At 38.9% G+C, this 18475-nt stretch overlaps 1 protein-coding gene across 3 annotated transcripts; it reads left to right on the forward strand.

The window, feature by feature from the left end:
* The first annotated feature begins 4422 nt into the window (after nucleotides 1–4422).
* Nucleotides 4423–8400, forward strand: LOC147628385 (uncharacterized). Of its 3 annotated transcripts, XR_015268082.1 has the most exons (6): nucleotides 4423–5128; nucleotides 5216–5325; nucleotides 5587–7183; nucleotides 7276–7330; nucleotides 7441–7524; nucleotides 7637–7691. XR_015268082.1 is itself a non-coding variant. In XM_086813465.1 (5 exons), exons 1-5 carry the CDS (start codon nucleotides 4987–4989, stop codon nucleotides 7774–7776), a joined length of 2220 nt encoding a protein of 739 aa, XP_086669591.1. In that variant the 5' UTR covers nucleotides 4423–4986; the 3' UTR covers nucleotides 7777–8400. The 3 variants fall into 3 exon arrangements, 2 of the variants coding, with proteins under 2 accessions (XP_086669591.1, XP_086669592.1); XM_086813465.1 differs by having other exon boundaries at nucleotides 5587–7330; nucleotides 7637–8400; XM_086813466.1 differs by having other exon boundaries at nucleotides 5113–5128; nucleotides 5406–7330; nucleotides 7637–8400.
* Nucleotides 8401–18475: the final 10075 nt, after the last annotated feature.

Raw genomic sequence — 18475 nt, forward strand, 5'->3', positions numbered from 1 at the left:
GAGAGAGAGAGAGAGAGAGAGAGAGAGTATTTTGGTGGTGTGTGGGTGGGTTTTTAATTGTTTTTAGTTTTTAAAAAATGTTTAAATTTTAAAATGTTTTACTATTTTGAGTGTGTGTGTGTGTGTGCCATGTGTGCTTGAGAGTTTTATATTTTTATTGAAACATTCTTTTTGCAACACGGAATATCTTTACTTTTTAAAACCCATATTATTGTTAGGTTTGTATGGTCGAGACAGTTTACGAGACGAGAGCTTTGGGCTCCTTGGAATTTAGAGTCTATGATTACGGAAGGTTGCAGATCAACTTCATGTACGTGTAATGTTTGTGGATTATGAAAAGCCTGATAAGTTAGATTTTCGGTGCATAGGTACTGGAAAATACATAATTTTTCGATTTGCTGTTTATAAGCCTGTTCAAACGCCATTTGCCTCAAATAGTGATCCACCAAATGAGTTTTGTAAGCTTTTTTAATCCTTATCCTACTTTTTTTCAACAAGAATTATATCTTCAATGCTAATGTTTTTTTCTGGCATATATTTTGTCAGATGGAGGCGCGGGGTATAGGCTACCAAGGAGAGATAATCCAGTTGTTCGAAGATTGTTTTGAAGCCGTGTTCAGGTGTGTTAAGATTGTCAGCATTTTATGGGTTTGTAATGCTAGATGTATATTTATATGCCAAGTTTGGTGCTTTAGAAGCTTCTACATGGATATATATGGCAATCATGATGTGTTTATATATAAGGTTGGCAAGTTGAGGACGATGAATAAATATATGTTTGAGTGTGAACAATATCTATGGATATTATGGGTGCGTGCGCATACACAGACACATATTTACATGTGTGTATGTGACATGCACACATGCATTCATAGGTGCACACACACACACACATCTTCCAGTCGCTCGTAGCATGTATGGTTTCAATGGATTACACGTACATGTACACATACGTACATACATACATACATCTTTATGCGTGTTTGTGTGTAACTCGATGTGCCTAGATTCTAAAAGGAAAGAAAGGGTGATTTTAGACATATTTCTTTTGCCTGTAACTACATGAAAAATGCTTCCTGCCCGTCGTTGTAGACGGGTCGCGACACTAGTATATATATATATATTGAACGATGGTAAGAGGAAATCTCCAATGTGAATACATATACAATGCATGATATGGATCTGAGTTTGGGCGGGAAAAAAAGTCACTTTGTCTAACGGTCATAGTGCACACACCATTACTCGTTTTTCTCTTTGAAATGTCATTTTTCCTATGCTTTTCAAATTTCCATCCTGGCATTGAATTTTGAAAGTATAGGTCGGTGGTACCTAGAAAAGAGAGTGTGAACTTTAAAATTTATTATGAAAGAGTTCACGATGCACGTGCACGCACACCAATTTGATGTCATTTATGCGCGAGTAGTAAAAAGGTTTTAAATGCACACCCACAATTTCTTTACGTTGAAACTTGAAAACTTTGAAAACGGGTAGACTTGGCAAAATACAAGTGATTTTTCTAATCGTGCAACTAATTAAATACTATTCTTCAAATTTTGAGCTAAACTTTATTAAATATTTAAATGGATTTACGAAAGGACGGGAGAAGTCTAACTCCCGGAGCTACTAATCTAGGTAGCTTCACTTTGAGAATTAAAGAGCAGTTTTAACTTTTAATAATACTTTTTTTTTTTGCGAAAAGATACTTTGATATTAATAATACTTAATTGTATGGCCAACTCTAACCGCATCATTGCACAACAAGTGCTAGTGAACTTTGAGTTTGAAGGCCTTTGGCAAAACAATAGTAAGAGCTGTTTCCCATGCACCCCCAACATCATCGTGCTTGGAAAAGGATGATTTCCCACTAGCCTATCTCATATGAGTAGGGGATCTCTTGTATCCAACCTTGTCGGGCAGGGAAAGCCCCTAACACCAGTTTCTCATGCCACTGTTAAGTGAGATTAAAGCTACCTACTATATTCCTGTAATTGGAAAATTGATTTCATTTTACTTCAGAAACTTTTCAACACCATCCATTTTGCAAGAGAACACAACATAGATTGAGGTATTTAATATCTTGATTGTACTAGGACCCAGTTTAAGTAGTTGTTGGGAAAGGCCTCTAAGTGCTTGTCTTTGCCTTCTTGCCTAGGGGTAGCACCCATGGCTCTTAGAAAGGAGGTACTTAATTCGAATCTACCCTACTAGCAATCTAAATTCGATGCCTTCTCTCCCATAAAAAATAAGGTCTTATCTTAGGCAATGCTAGAAAAAAAAACTAGGATAAAGACAACTCTTGAACATAAACCTATTTTCATCATTAAGATTCATATTCTATGTATGTGAGGAGTCTAACTATATTTACACAAAAAATATCCTAGACTATGTGAGATGCTCAATTTTAATTGCTTGTTTTTCAAGCACTCATACCTAGAAGGTTTCTTGGGAAAAAGCATTGGTTACCAGTTTTTAAGCACTCAGAGGATATTCTCACATTTAACACCTGCACAACCATTGGCGACCCACCAACAACTGGTGAGAAAGACCCAATTACAATTTTGTGGAGGTAGTCCCTCTCAACATTCCATTTTCGTTTTTGTTTTTAAATTGCCTCTCTTTTGAGAAGGTTCAAGTTTTATGTTGAGGAGTTATACTGGTATATCTAACCAATTGTAGGAGGGGCTATACAAATCCTACACCCATAAGTGGCTAGTTGGAGGCGGGCTAATGGTAGCCATTATAGTTTCTTTTTGACAAACGTCATGCCCGTTTTGATTGTAAAATACTAGCAAATTTTCAAAATGCTAGTAAAAAATTACACTAAAATACAAAAAAACTTGTTATCTTTCACCAAGCCTGTCAATTTTGAAGGTGCTTGTCAAAAATCAAGCCGGCAACCAACTACGCTTCGATTGCCAACTATAAGATGCATGGAACAACTTGTTAGGGCTAGTTTCCACGCCACTCCAAATTTTCAACCAATTGGAGCTTTGTGGATATTTAGATGCAAGAAGGCAAGCTCTTGTGTGTGAGAAATGAACACGGAGGATTTTGTCCTGTCGAGCTCACAACTATGTTGAGCTCACCACTAGTGCTCTACCAATACAGCCACGACGAGCGTGGAAACTGACCATTAGTAAGTGGTAGTAGGGGCTGGTACTTGAGGGGGTAGGTAGTAGGGTTTGATCATGACTCTAGATTCCTAGACTATGAACCATGTGCAAGTTGCAAAATGTTTATTTTCAACCTTAGGTTGCTACCCTCATTCTACGTACTTGTTTCACCACCCGAGTAATAAAAATCTTTCTTTATGAAAGTTTAATGCGAAAAATTGAAATGCTTGAGAATCTACTCCTAGGAGAGGGCTACCGACATGGAGTTAAAAAGCTATTCACAAAATGAGTTACAAACACACATATGTATATATCATTGCATATAAATTATGTGCTATTATTATATGCATATAATATAATATCACCATTATCATTATCATGTACACCAACTACTACTTGGCTAGGCTACAGAGCACAGGCTACACCTATGTAAGGCATGCATGCATGACTCATGGTGTACATGTGGCTCATCAATTATTTGAGTTGGTAAGGGCGGGGGGGCAAAAAGACCTATGAAGGTTGAACCATAGACGACACAAGGTACTCTACCTGTGGGATTGCAGCAGCAGAGAGTAATGTCACGACTCACGAAGATGCATTCTCTCTCTTTCTCTCTCTCTCTTTGACCATCTCATCACAAATCAGCAATCATTCTCCCGCCCTCTTTTGCAGTAAGGGACCCACACCTACATATCCTGACAGGATCCTTAGATAGCCAGCAAAGCCCTAACAAAGGTCTTAATTAACTAATCCTCTTTCTTTACCCTTGCACGTGATCTGAGTGAGATTGATAATCATTGATTAATTGGTTTAGTTAGTTACTAGTGTAACGATTAATGCATTATTATGCCCCCTAATTTCTTGTTCGAGAAAGTTGCAGCATCACGTGAATGAAAGCCTGCTAGTGTGTGTGGCGGGCTACTTTTGGTAATAATTCCGGAGTTAGTAAAGCTACTCTCTCTCTCTCTCCCTCACTAGTAGATCCTTACGCGCGCCTTCTCTCTCTAGCCTGATTAAAGAATCACCTTTGGTTTCATTGGAAACCTTTCTTGCCGCCGGCTTTGATGTGAGTGTAATGATGAACATGAGAGAGATAGAGGAACATTAAGGTCGTAGGAGAGTGGGAGAGAGAGACACCTTAATGCTTTTAGGTCCTAGCATAGAGAGAGAGAGCCGGGGCCCGGGGGTGAATTTACTGCTGTTTCACTCACTTCAAGTCACGTTCTGTCTCTGACTTCTCTACAGCGTTGCCCTCCATTTTTCAAACTACAAGCCCTACTTTCCTTTCCCTTCTCTCTCTCTTACTCTCTCATACCAGTACCTCAGAACATTCCCCCCCCCCTTCTTTCTCTCTCGCACACAGATTTCCCTTGTTAAGAAGCGCTTCCTTATAAGCTAAGAGCTTCTACCCACCTTCAATCAACTGAGGAGAACACTTCTTTTCCAGCAAGAGGGCTTGCCAAAAACCATGCAGCAATTTGCCGTCTTTTGAAGGGCACACAGCATAACACCCTTACTGTCCTTCGGGTGGGTGGAGTTGTACCCACCATGGAGCTTGGGGCCAACGGGTCGCATAACACCACCATTGGCTGTTGCAAAGAAAGCTAGTTAAACTGCACCACTTCACTAGGGGTTTTTTTTCTTCATCATCACGCAACAACAGCAACACAAGCTAAGCGCCTGTGTTAGCGTTTACTGTGATGCGTATAGGGCGCTAAGAGGTGGGTCATATGGTGCCTTCAGGTCATCAGGTGGGTCATGTGATGCGGAGAGCTCATATGATGCAAAGAGATGGGTCATATGAAGCTGATGTAGGGATCTGAACAAGCCATTGCTGTGCCCTATTGTGTGAGCTTTTTACCTTTCGGGCGCCATGGCTTTTGCTGTGGAGCAAGGCGGTAAACAGGCGGTGATCGGGTGCTTTCTTTCCGAGCACGACCCATCAAAGAAGAGCTTCAGAACCCCTTCTTGGATCCCAGAGAAACCCACCCTTAACAAGGACACCACAGTGCAAGGTGAACTGTTTCGATATTTAGACGGGCTTCTTTTGTTCTGAATTTTGCTTGATGTTCTGGGTTTTAATCATACTGTGGGTGCTTTAGGTTTTTTTGCAGCGGCGTCAGAGCGCTTTCCCATAAGCTCCCCTGCTTATGAACCAGCCCTAAAGCTCGCAGACTCTTCGTCTATCCCACATTGGATGAGCTCTGAACAAGTAGGCATCTATATTTCTTTGCCTTTTTGCAAAATAGTTTAAGGAATATTGTGCTTAGGGGCTGTTTTCTGTCGAACTAGACCTTTCTTTGTGTTCCAGATTCTCCTTCAATCTTGCTTGCATGCTATGGAAACAGCTAAGTTTTAATAATCTGGTTTTTGATAATCCCAAATTAGCGTTAACTCCTCTCAGTAGAGATTACACCCACCACAATTGGCATGATGCAAAGTTAATTAAATGTTGCATAATTCCCTTTTGTAGGTGCAAAGCAATCATGCCAAACGTCCTGTAAGGGGTGAGATGACACCGGATGTAGCTCCCTGCACACCAATGCCATCATTTTCACGACAGAAAGCTCAAAAACACGAAACAACAGAGCTCTCCTGTGCTTTGCCATCTCTATGCTTAGGCCTTGGAGCTTCAGAAAGGCAAAAAAATCAAGGCAGTCAGATACACTCATTTACTGACCTACCAAACCCCCTTCAGCTCTTTTCACAACAGCTGCCTTTAAAGGCACCTCAATCTCTATTCTCAACACCCTCTAAAAGTCTCCATAGAGTTCAATCAGATGTGTGGATGGAGGGGCCGGAGCTGTATAAAGAGGATTTGCACTCTTTGTTGCTATGCAAGCAGGAGAAACAGTCACAAGAGGGTCAAGGGTCTCATCCTGCTCTGTCTCTTGGTCACAATGCTGGGGAGCCTTCAAGGGCTTCCAAATTTTCGTCCTTTGAACCCCTAACTTCAGAAGCGCACAGTGTACAGTTGACCCAACATGAAGATGGCCTTCACCATAGAATGCCATTAGAACCCGACAGTGGACTGCTGATACCAGGTGCATGCAGGGCAGCAAACAAGGATGGTTGTGTTCCAATGTTCTCAGGGTGTTCTAATGCTTTGGAGTCCAGGCTTGTGGCTTGTAAGCAGCTCTCAGAACAATCCAAGTCTTTGACACATTGCCTATCTAGTCCAAGCAAAGGAGCAATAAAATGTGTATCCCCCCCACGTACAAATATAGGTTTCTTCAATACTATAAATGCTCCATTCTTCTCACAAGCGTCACCTTCACGCTCTGTTAACAGTTCATGCTTGCCTCCTTTCAAACAAGACTGGAATGGAGCATCGACATACTGTCTCAAGAACACACAGCTTCCCCCCGATTTCTTTGCACAGCAGAAGGTGACAATAGTTTCCAAAGCTGATGGTGGGGGCCATGTTAATCATGACAGAGGGAATCCTGAGAAGAGGTGCAGGGTACTCTTCTCACAGAAAAGCTTAGCATCAGGGGCTAGCCAGGAATATGGCGAGTTAAATGTTCCTTCAATAGATGGTGTACCTCACAGTGATGAAGCTAGACGAAAACACCAAACTTCTGAGCAGCAGAAGGCCATGGGTGGTATAGTGGAGGCTTTGGGCACAAAGACCCAATGGTGTGGACAACTTCAGAGCTCCCTCAGGCAAGTGGATCTTTCTAAAGTGAAACTTGAGATTCAAAGCGAGGATACTGGATGCAGCCAGTCTGCATGGAGGGAATGTGCAGAAAAGAATGGCAAAAGTCTCAGCTCCAAAGGAAAATCTTCACCTGAAGTGGCTATTGTGAATAACTGTCTGTCTTCTGTGCCTGCTGCAAGGTACCCCTCAAGTGTCGCCTCAGATGCAGCTGGAGTTGGGGGCAATCTACAATCAGCTGGGCTCCAGCTTTTGAGAACCTCTGTGTATGCTCAAATGCCTAAAGTTTTGTCAACTATTTCAGCTGGAGAGCCTTCCCTCCCTTTTTCTATGGAGCAATCTCAAAAGCTAAAGGATTTTGATCGGGAGACAACTCCTGTGAATATGGGTTCTCCAACTGATGGAGATTGGGGTAAATTTCTCGCTCTCTCTGCAACTCCTGTGGGACAGAGTGCAGAAACTGATACTGACAATATGCTGCCATTTCAACGACGTTTCAAGCAGCTGCAAGAGTTCCTGAAGCAATGTGACGAATCCGATCAAAAGTACTGTTTGCATGGTAAGATCTTAAAACCTTTATTCCTTTTTCCTGCAAGTCTCTTAAGAACCACTTAGCACGGTTTCTCCTCGAAGTATAAATCATGTGAAATTTCCACCGCCTGGCTGCAGCATTACGGTCACTTTCAGCAGTTGCAAGGAGTGGCCATGCTGTGGAGCTTGAGACTCGGGCAGTAAGGCTTTCTTTGGAAGAAGGTGCTCAAAATTTGAGAAATATGAACTGAGAAAGTAGCCTATTAAGCATGATGCTCATAAATAAAGAAACACAGTTATGTGAATTTTGATTACATGCATTCCACATTTGCAGGCAAAGAGCTGAAAAGAATGAAGCTGCTGAATGTGCTTGGCAAATTTCCTGAAGGAACTCACATCAATGCAAGTGTAACACCTCACGGGCCACGATTACCTGCTCCTGGGGCTACTACACAAGTGAAGCAGGAGACTTGAAGGAGCGGTTGTACTTCTTCCTCGTCTTGAGAAGAAAGCAAGAACACAACCTCTCTCGGATACTTACACTGTACGAAAGCACTTGTCAAGTGGCATTGCTCAACTCAAACAAAGCTCACCAACTGTGGGTAAATCAAGCTTTGGTAGGTTGTACTAAGGCATTTGACAAGCAATCTCGCATGAATCCTCTCAAGATCCAAAGCTCAGAAAATACCAGCTTGGGGAGATGACTAAGCAGTCCTTTTATTGGTTCTTGGTAAACCTAAATTAGAACTGAACAACCAAAAGCAGGAAAATAACAGCCTAGGTATGAGACCACTTGTGCCTTCTAAGAACTGTCCAATGGGGTCTCTGTGCCACACTATTAATCATGTAACAAAATAAAGTTGTGATTTCACATTCTGCTCGCCGGATTGTGAAGACCCAAACATGTTCGGTGTGCATGGAATGATTTGAAATGCCTTTGGTTGCCTTGGAGAGTGGGCAAGAACTTTATTTACCAGCCTCTTATTCCTTGTTTTTTAAACCAAGGAATATGTGCAACCTCTTAGATGCTTCAAACTTTGATGTGGACCCTCATTTTGTGTGTTCATGGCAATAAGAAAAGGTCACCAAGAATCAGAGGTAGCTGTCCATGTTCACAAGAGCTAGAAAGTAATTAGCCCAGAAATTGTGCTTGACATCTTAGGATCTACGCAAGGAATTTAAATCAATTCACTTGTCTGAAATAGATTACTAGCACTAGGATGGGCTTAGTATGACAATTTTCACTATTATGATTTAATCTGTTCAAGATAAACTTCAATAGAATACACCCTATGTTCATTAAAGCTTATGCAGGAGATCTAAGTGCTCTTAAAAAAGGAGGTGGTTTCCCTCCTAATTGAAGAGGATTTTCTTTGGCACCAGTTGCGAAGTTACTTGTCTTCCATGCTAACGTAAGAGGATTTTCTTTGGCACCATTGAAGAAAACTAGAACAGGGTTTTGTAGTAAGGTCTTTTTACAATGTATACAAACACAACAAACTGTTTACAAACACAACAAACACTTTTTGAAATGGTGTCTAGTGTTCTTGTCAAGATACTAGCACATTGACTTGTACTATTGTTTCCAGGTATCGGAATTAAATTGTTTCCAAGGTTAACTCTTATGGATGCTGTTCGCAAGAGTATGATCAAGTTTCATGAAGAAATGAAGTGGTATGTGTGTGCATGCGGGTGCGATATCGGTCATTTTGGATAGGAAAAAGTTGGTGGTAAACTACAATTATGAATGTGGTGGCCATATTAGGATAGCACTCTTTGGATGAATATGCTTTTAAGACGATGGAATCAGAAAGCATTGTAAATGTTCATTGGTAAACATGGATCTTGCTTATATGCTCCATTTGGTTTTGTCTTGGTACTCGTTATGTTTAAGTATGGGATGGCAGCTATCCCCTTTACACACAAAGGAAGGGAAAAATGGCAAGTCATTGCACTTCCTCTCTTCCAATGAAATGGCAAGGGCCTTTAGAGTTAATTGGTTGGATTTGGCAATGTGCCCATGCAGCCTCAATTTTTTCGAATTGTGAGAGCCCAACCTAGCCCTCCTTCTTTGGGTACTGCCGTGTGCCTATCATGAGAGACTGGCTGCCCCTCCCTCTTGGGGGTTTTAACAATTCAGACAAAAGTATAAATTACAAGTTCCTAGATATCCGCTTCTGTCGCGGAAACAAGTAGACCCGAGCTTGGATCCATCCTTCTCGTAATCCAGCCAACCACCCTCCACTCGGCCTCGAGGATGGTTCAAGTGTTTCATTTCCTTAGCATTCTTTACTTATCATAACACATAAGAAAGTCAAATGTCAAACGAAGTCAGTCAATGACTAATTCAACGTAGCTAAGCCTCCACATACACAAAAGAAAGTCAAATGTCAAACAAAGTCAATCACGTCGTTTCAATGACTAGTTCAACATAGCTAAACCTCCACATACACAAAAGAATGTCAAATGTCAAACAAAGTCAATCATATCGTTTCAATGACTAATTCAATGTAGCTAAACCTGCACATGGGGTGGATTCTTTGTGGGGAAAATTTGTCATATTGGAGCCACTCCAAATACCTTGTCTCTTTGAGGCGGATTACAAGAAGGCCAAAATGTGCACATTTCTAACCTCCAAGGACCATGGCTTCAGGCCACGCAGAGATGGCAGTTCCAAGAAGAGTAGGTGCACGTTCCATTAACACCAGGCCATGGCAGTTTTGCAAAAATACTTTTGATGATTCCATGTTGATTGTTTCTCACACTCAGGGCTGGATGGCGAGCAGAAATGGGCCATTTCTGCACGCCATTTGGCCGTGTGATCTGCCCCTTATATCCATGGGGCCAAATTGCCAAAAACCTGTTCCAAACCTTGGGATTTCTAAATAAGTCTCCTTTGAAGAGTCTTACTGTTACAAGACCGCATTTATAGACCTTGTATTGGTCAACTGGTGTATGGCCCGAGGAGGGGGTTGGATCAAATCCCCACTAATCATCATTTTCCTCATTGGACCACTTTCCCAAGAGGCAGGAGGTTTTTCCAAATCTCCGCCCCATAAAAGTGAGAAGCTAATGGTGATCCTTTCCTCCATTGAGGATGGGAGGCCATCCCCTCCGTTGGAATCCTAAACAATTCTAATTGTAATCCTAACAATGTTCTATCCTTTTGTTTACAATCCTTATGCAGGGTTTATGCAGTACCATCCCTTGAGGCAAAGTCTCCTCTTTGGGGTTTCTTGAACATCCTTAGTTCCTTTTTGTATATGCAATACTCATGCACCTTTCCCCCTTAGTTTCAAATAGGAGAAATCCTTAAGTCTTGGCTATGGATCTAAATTAATTCAAGTCTTGGTAAAGTTCTCTTTTGTCTAAGTCTTTCTTGTCAATAAACTACTCGTCCCATATGAATAGTTCATAACATTTAATACAAATCCAAGATCAAAACACAATGACCATACAATTGCGCTATCAAAGTTTAAGAAACCTACTTATCACACTTAACCTAAATGTATTATAATTTCAGCATATAACTCACAAGTTAACTACATAAATCTTTAAGTAATTCAAGTATAACTTTTAAATATAAAATCATCATGAAAATAGGATAAGAAAGATTATCAATTGAAACTTACTACGACTACAAAGCATGCATACCACTGCCTTGGTTTTTTTTTCAACTTCCATGCATAAACTTAATCTTATAGAATTCATCTATAGCATTCCCAATATAAGAATATGTATAAGGTTCCTCCCTCTCCAATGACATCATTATTTTGGAGAGAGAGGGACCTTACAATATGTTATCTATTTTTTAGATTATTAAAGGCCAAAATCTAATTCAATCCAGTTCCAATTTCATTTTAGCCCCTAGTCTTCTAATCTTCGCTTCAATACATCGGCTAGAATAACAATAGAACTAGATTATCCCTTATCCTAAGCTTATGTAAGACCTATGGTATATCCATCTATAATAATATCTTCAAATTATAATTACAATAATTATAAACTTCATATACATCAGAAAGAATCTAAGACATGGTTGGTCTATTCATCAAACATCATTGGTTCAATTCTTAGATACTCTAAAGAATTCACCTGTAGATCTAATTTATCGATTCTATATCAACTCCAATTCTTACATCCTAGTAAGCTTACACACAATTGTCCTAATCATATAATCAGTAATTTCATAATGGAATTTTAGATCTCTTAAAATTAGTTCATGGATGATGCCAACATTTGATATGTTTGCGTAACAATCCTTGCATAATAGATTCAATTCTTTTACATGCTTGCATAATTAAATCTTTCAGCCAATACTCCTAAGCTAAAGAGATTATGTGACCATTTCCATAAGCCAATAATCAGCCCTAAGGTTACAATACATGCTACAACTTCAATAAAAAAATATGAAAAAATCATAAAAATATAAAATTTTGACTATGTTGCATAGTAACCCTAATATAATTAATTAAAATTAACTATTTTCCTTAATTAAAACTCAAACCAAATAAAAGAGGGGTGATGAATTCCTCATGCCCTTTGATACATAGTCTTGTCAATTTGCATAATTACCAACACACACAACTTAATTTACAAAATGAGGATTAGGGATCCTAGTTATCGCATCTTAATTACAATGATGTTTTGATGCTAAAATCTGATTTGTGAGTTGTAGAGTGTATGTGATGAAGCTTGTGCATGAAATGATGTGTAGTTGAGGCTTGTGTGATAGCTCTTTGCATGTTAGATTCTTTGCATAAGTTGCATTTTTGTGCCTAAGTGTAGCCTAATCTTGATGCTTTGATTATGTTAGATTGATTGCTTGAGTGTTGAAGAAGGATTGAGTAGGACTAGAAGTCACTAGTGTGTGGTTAACTAATCTTCTCCCATTCGGGATAGCCTCTATGCGCTAACCGGGTTGCATTCATGGATTGACAAAGTGTGTGGGTTGGAGTGTAGCCTCCGCTATGCTATGATGTCCCAAACAATGATCTTTGAGCTGGTGCCCAATCCCCTGACATCTCCGAAACACCTGTTCTCACTTCAAAACTCATCCCTCTGCATTCTTGAAAGAGCCGGAGTTCCTGAGAAAGAGCTTCGAGGAAAAGGTCTTCCTTCATTCCTGAAACTTCCTGTCTCTAGATTCTGGTTGGGACCTTGGTGTCTCTTTGGAGGCAAAAGGTTAGAAGAACTTCCCGATGTTTGGAATCTCTTGAAGGATGAGGGAGCTGGCTTTGGCGGGACTTTCACGATAAAGGCTTTGGTGGGACTTTCACGATAAAGGCTTTGGAATCTCTTGAAGGATGAGGGAGCTGGCTTTGGCGGGACTTTCACGATAAAGGCTTTGGTGGGACTTTCACGATAAAGGCTTTGGGGCGAAGTCCTTCACCATCCTTACAGCTTTAGCCATAGAAATTGGCTTGGCATTCTTGACCAGGTGGTCCAAAGGTTTGTTCATTCCTTGAATGAACATGGCCAACCATGAGTTGCTCTTCGTCTAGCGGTGGTGAGTACTTGAGGAGAAGAGCAAATGCCTAGAGATATTCTTCAATAGTTTTGTTCCCCTGGTTTAACTCTAAGAATTCATTCATCTTGGTTTCTAAAAATCCAGGGGGACAAAATCTCTTCCTTAGATAAGCTTTGAGATCATTCCAAGACTGGGTGTTCCTATCCAGCTAGTTGGTGTCACAATGGTTTCTCCATGCCACCCTGGCTATTTCCACAATCTTCAGTCTTGCGAGAGCCATTTTTCTCCTCTCGTTGTATCCGGTGACATCAAAATATTCTTCCATGGCCTCGACCCACTTCTCCACAGCCTCGCCCAAGTTCTCCCCTTCACCCTTGAAGGGACCTGGCTAAGTTCTGTGAAGGTCTTTGCAAACATCGGGGTCAAGCTCTTTCTCATCGGTGAGAGGATCTGGCTATCGGCCATGGTTCACTCTCCTCATGATTCTGCCAAAAATGATACATTATGAGATCCTAAGACGTAAGAGGTTTGGAGAAGGTAGTCATATCCTATGACTGGGTGAGATCGGGAATACCGGATAAGCGTGGAACTTCCATCTATAAAACCAAATTCTTTGATTAAAAATCTTCATTAATGAAGCTTAAGAAATGAAAATACAATACGTAAATGCTCTTTCTGAGTTTTTATTATATGTTTTCTGATAAGAATTCGTTTTTTCCTTCTAGCTTTTCACAATGCTTTGATACCAGATGTGAGACCCCCGCCCCCTCCGCGGTGCCCCCTCCGAGGGCGTTGGCAGTAGCGAAAGTAGCATCAGCCTCTCATGCAGGGCAGGGATCCACACACGGGGCCTTGCCCACGGATGTCTAGACAAGAGACTAGCCCGACGGTTCCTCCAAAACCAAACCCAGAAAAACTTCCCTCACCCGGAAGGTACGAGCGATTCCACTAGGAAAATCATCTAACTGGATAATTGATCTAACGAGTCAAAGTCTTAGCTAACCAAACTGATCCGACCAAACCCGAAAGTCACATGGTCAGATCAAGGAAGAGACTTACAATTAGTCCATAGAATCATGACTTTTTCCCCCCTTTTGTGAGGCATATCCGTTGAATCCCTCCCACAGAACAAGGGTCTTCCTAGGACATAATCTAACTAATGTAATTTAATTGTCGTAAACTAATTATATCACAGGAATCCCCCGATCCAACCTAACCCCAACCAGCCCGTGGGTTAGCCAACCCCCTAGCCACTGTATTGGTGGGATTCCTTTATAAAAATTTGGTTATGTTTTGCCCGGGTACCGAGGAAAAGAGTTCCCAGGCCCCCTAGCTGGCGCTTCAAGCAAAATTCAAGTAGTCACACCACTTACGCACCCAATATGAAATTGCTATTATAACATATTCGACTGTCTTTAAAATAATCTTTCAATGAAATCATAGTATTACTGATCATAATCCTCCAAAACATTGAGTCCGTTGTTTTACAAAGATTTATCATTTGGACTCTCTGTTTTGCAGACCAGTTGGTCAACAAACGAGATCCAATATCAAAATTCAGTGGGACCGCTTTGTCGGTCCTCGCCCATCATACCAGAAGCATACCATTTTACTCATACCGAGGCTGGTCAGGACCTTGGCAGGCTTTGCCGCGAGCAATATCCCTCGAAGACTCCCCACCAGCTGTTGCAACAAGTCTCTCCTTAGTTAATCACATACCAAATGCTTCCTCCAACATTCTGGCGTAAAACAGTCCTTTAAAAAAAATCAAAGGTTCTATGCAAGTAGAATTCCCGATTCGAGTTTGGTTCCACAAAACCCTTTTCCCATAATCCAGATTTTTTTAATGAGAATCATTGATCCCTCATCAGGGTAATCTACCCATCATTTGACTGAATTTTCAACTTGATTCTTGGTGATTTCGGTTAAGGGAAAACTATGCTAATTCAACGGTAGTCTATTCTTTGTGTCAAGATTTGGAATTGGTCTCGAGGTTTTTGCTTGATTCAAATTCAAGAGATGGGCAAGTAGTTTCCTGGCCGCAATTCTCACAGTCGTGGTCTAACCAAAATTATTCGGTTTACTTCTAACTTAGATTTCTAAGGATTTTCTTCACATAAAATCCACTGAACTTCTAACCGTAAGGAAATTCTAACTTTATGAATTTCATTCCTTCCTAACCACAATAGAATTAAGAAGTCGTTCTATACGAGAATATCAGGTTTTTATAAAAATACTTTTCTTCCACTAATCCAATTTTGCGTATATATCAATGTGGTGATTTATCTACATAAAAATATCTAAGAATATTCTTTCCACCAATTTAATTATCAACATTAATATACCCTAATGTTTTAGGTGGAATTATGGTGAAAATTCCTCTTTTGTCATCAAAATTTATTTAAACCTTTTTCTACTTAAAATACCATGAAAATTCCTCTTTTTCATTAAATACAAATAACCATTTTTTTAATATACCAAAAATTCATCTTTTTGCATTTAAATGATTGAATTCCGAATGTCATCGGAATTCCTCTTTTATCATTTAAAAGTTCTTATGCATAAAATAAATTTATCAAAAATTTCTCTTTTTAAATTAAATAAAAATATCCATTATTTTGAATATGCCAAAAATTCCTCTTTTTGCATTTAAATGATTAAATTTCGAATGTCATGGGAATTCTTTTTTTATCATTTAAAATTTCTTATGCATAAAATAAATTTATTAAAAATTCATCTTTTTAAATTAAATAAAAATATCCATTACTTTAAATATGCCAAAAATTCCTCTTTTTTGCATTTAAATGATTGAATTCTGAATGTCATGGGAATTCCCCTGTTGTCATTTAAAAATTCTTATGCATAAAATTATTTATCATAATTTCTCTTTTTTCTTAAATAAATAATTAAACATAAATACAAAAAAGTATTCTTTCATAAATATGGTCAAAATCATTCTTTTTGCTCTAGATTTCTAAACCTACAATATGGTAGGAGTTCCTTTTTTAGTATTATGCATAAAAATAAGATATGTATTTTTTTTTCTAAATAAATTTACCATAGCTTCGCTGCTATTATTGATAATTTTTAAATTTTCTAAAAGAATAAAAGCTTGTAATAAAAATATGATAGAAGTTCTACTTTTAAGCTTAAATTTAAACTATGAATTTAAATCATAATTTTAACCATAATTATAAATATAATTATGATTATCTCACTAGATTAAGCTAATTTCAACATTCCTCTTTTTTCAATTTGTTAGAATAATCCATTTCTCATTTAGAATGAGTTAAAGTAAATTTTTAATTACTCATAAATAATCTAAAAGAATTAAGTATTATTTTAATAGCATAAAATCATGAAAAAATCATTCTCTTAATCTCTAGCTCATCAAGCCTAGAGTTTAGTTTTGAAATAAGAGATTATCTTTGAGAGACATTCTTTTGTTAAAAAACTAGCCATAGAGATGACAATTCCTTTTTAGAGAGAGATTTACTTAAGAAAACATTACAAATAAGCATAAAGATTAACTTAAGAAAACATTATAAACTAGCTATAAAGATTAACTATTCTTTTTTAGAGAGAGATTTACTTCAGAAAGCTTGATTTGAATTAAAACAATCATTTAGAAAGCTTCTCAAGCTTGAGAGGGGTTGAGAAGAAGAAAATCATTGAGAAAAAAATAGAAAAAACCATAAAAATCATTCTTACCTCTAAGATTGGCTTGATTCTTTTCTTATTAGTGAAGCCTCCAACCAATCAATTGGTTAGCAAGAGGAGAAGAGAACTTCAAGAGTTATTGAAGAGAGAGAGAAGCTCCAAGCTCCCCAAAAGTAGAGGAAAATTAAGGGATAATAGAAAATATGATTATTTTAATGTAATACTAGCATGGTATAGATCAAAGATGAGAATACAAAGGAATGAGGGTCTATTTATACTTGAGGGAGATCACTAACCAAGTCCAACTGGGTTCTACAATTTTCTAGCTTCAGTTTGACTCAATTTGGACAAGATTTGGACCAGTTTGGCTCCCTTTTTTTAATCCAATTTGGTCCAGGAGAGAGGAGAGAGAAAAATATCTCATTTTTTAGATTAAAAAACTCAAGTAATCATGAAGAAAAAGGTGCCTCCTTGATGTGGCATTCCCTTTTTACTGAGGTGTCAAAAGTATATCATTTCCTCTAAATATCTCATTTTTTTAACTAATATCTCTTAATTTTTAACTAATAAAACTTGTACTCAGTCAACTCTCCATCTTATGTGAGCATTTATTGATTTTTAGATATTTTCTTTTATTCTTTAGATTTATCTCATCCCAACACTTGGATTAATCTTATTGGCCCATAGGAACCTTAATTGGGCCATAATCCAAAAATTTCTGAAAATCTGGACCCTTAGGCTAAGGTCTTTAATACATATTTTTAATTGATTTCTAATGCACATTAGAGAATTTATTTTAAATTTTTGTTTCAAGGGATTATATTTTAGACATTAGAAAAATTTTTATATCCAAAAATATCTCAATATTGAATTACCTCTCTCTAGAATTTTTCTTCTCTCTAGGCAAAAAGAAGGAAAAACAATATTTTCTTGCATTCAGAAATAGGGAATGATTACAGGGGTTTGAGGTAAAATCTTATTCATTATTCAGGCTGAGAAGGAATCTTACAACTCATATTTATAATACTCGACTACCTAAGTCATGTCTGAGGGCCCAAAAGCTAGTCTAGGCTAATTTCCTAGTCTAAGTATATACACTACCGGCATTACACAAGTCATGAGCTTGGTTTTAACTATCTTCTAGCATTACACAAGTCATAAGCTCAGAGATTTCCCATGATCCTTTACATGAAGCACTTTATGCAGTGTTATCATGCATTTGGAGTTATGTTAACCAATGTGGTTAACATATCCCCTTCCTAGTCATGGTTCCATCCTTGGAATCGATGGTGAAGTATTGTGGAAGTCAATGGTAGAAGCTATAGTTCTAGTAGATGACGAAAGGAAACTTTAGGTGCAATGGTAGAAGGCTTTGTAGGAGGTTCAGAAGGCTATCGCAAACATATCTTTGAAGATGAGCAGCTATCAGCCTTGCATCCATTGTATTGGTAGTAGTCAAGTACCTATCAAAGTGTGTTCGACCCCATTATTAATGTCAAAGGTGAGGCCTTGGGGACCTTCATCATAACTATGCCAATCTAGAAATTCCACCAAAGGGGTGATGGTAGTGAGGTAGAAGAAGCGAATGGTGACTACCATATCTAAATATTATAACTGTATAACCATAAAGCTCTTTTATCTCAAAAATCCAAAGTTTTAATAGGTTTTATGTATTACCTAGGTACATGTCAATTTTAGAATAGAGCTGATAGTTTTGAGTAAAGGCATCGACATTGTGCGCTTTTGCCGCACAGGTCGTAAGCTGGGGACTTGCCGAACACCGTATGCGAGCCATGAATGGCTGCAAGCATACAACCAGGAAAGCAAGCTCAAACAGAATGCAAGGGTGTGTCACCGCTCTAACCGCCGCCGTGAAGGATTCCCGTGTCGCAGCAGTGAAGGAGGAGCCGTCGTCGCCGCTCTACCGCCTCGCCGCCACCATGCCGCTACACAGTGCTCGATCGCTCTCTCTCTCTCTCTCTCTCTCTCTCTCACACACACACACACACACACACACACGCAGGAGAAGGAAACCAAGGAGAT

The sequence above is a fragment of the Cibotium barometz genome, chromosome 19 (genome assembly GCF_041138505.1).
Source record: "Cibotium barometz isolate CiBa-2024 chromosome 19, ASM4113850v1, whole genome shotgun sequence".
Classification (NCBI taxonomy): Eukaryota; Viridiplantae; Streptophyta; class Polypodiopsida; order Cyatheales; family Cibotiaceae; genus Cibotium; species Cibotium barometz.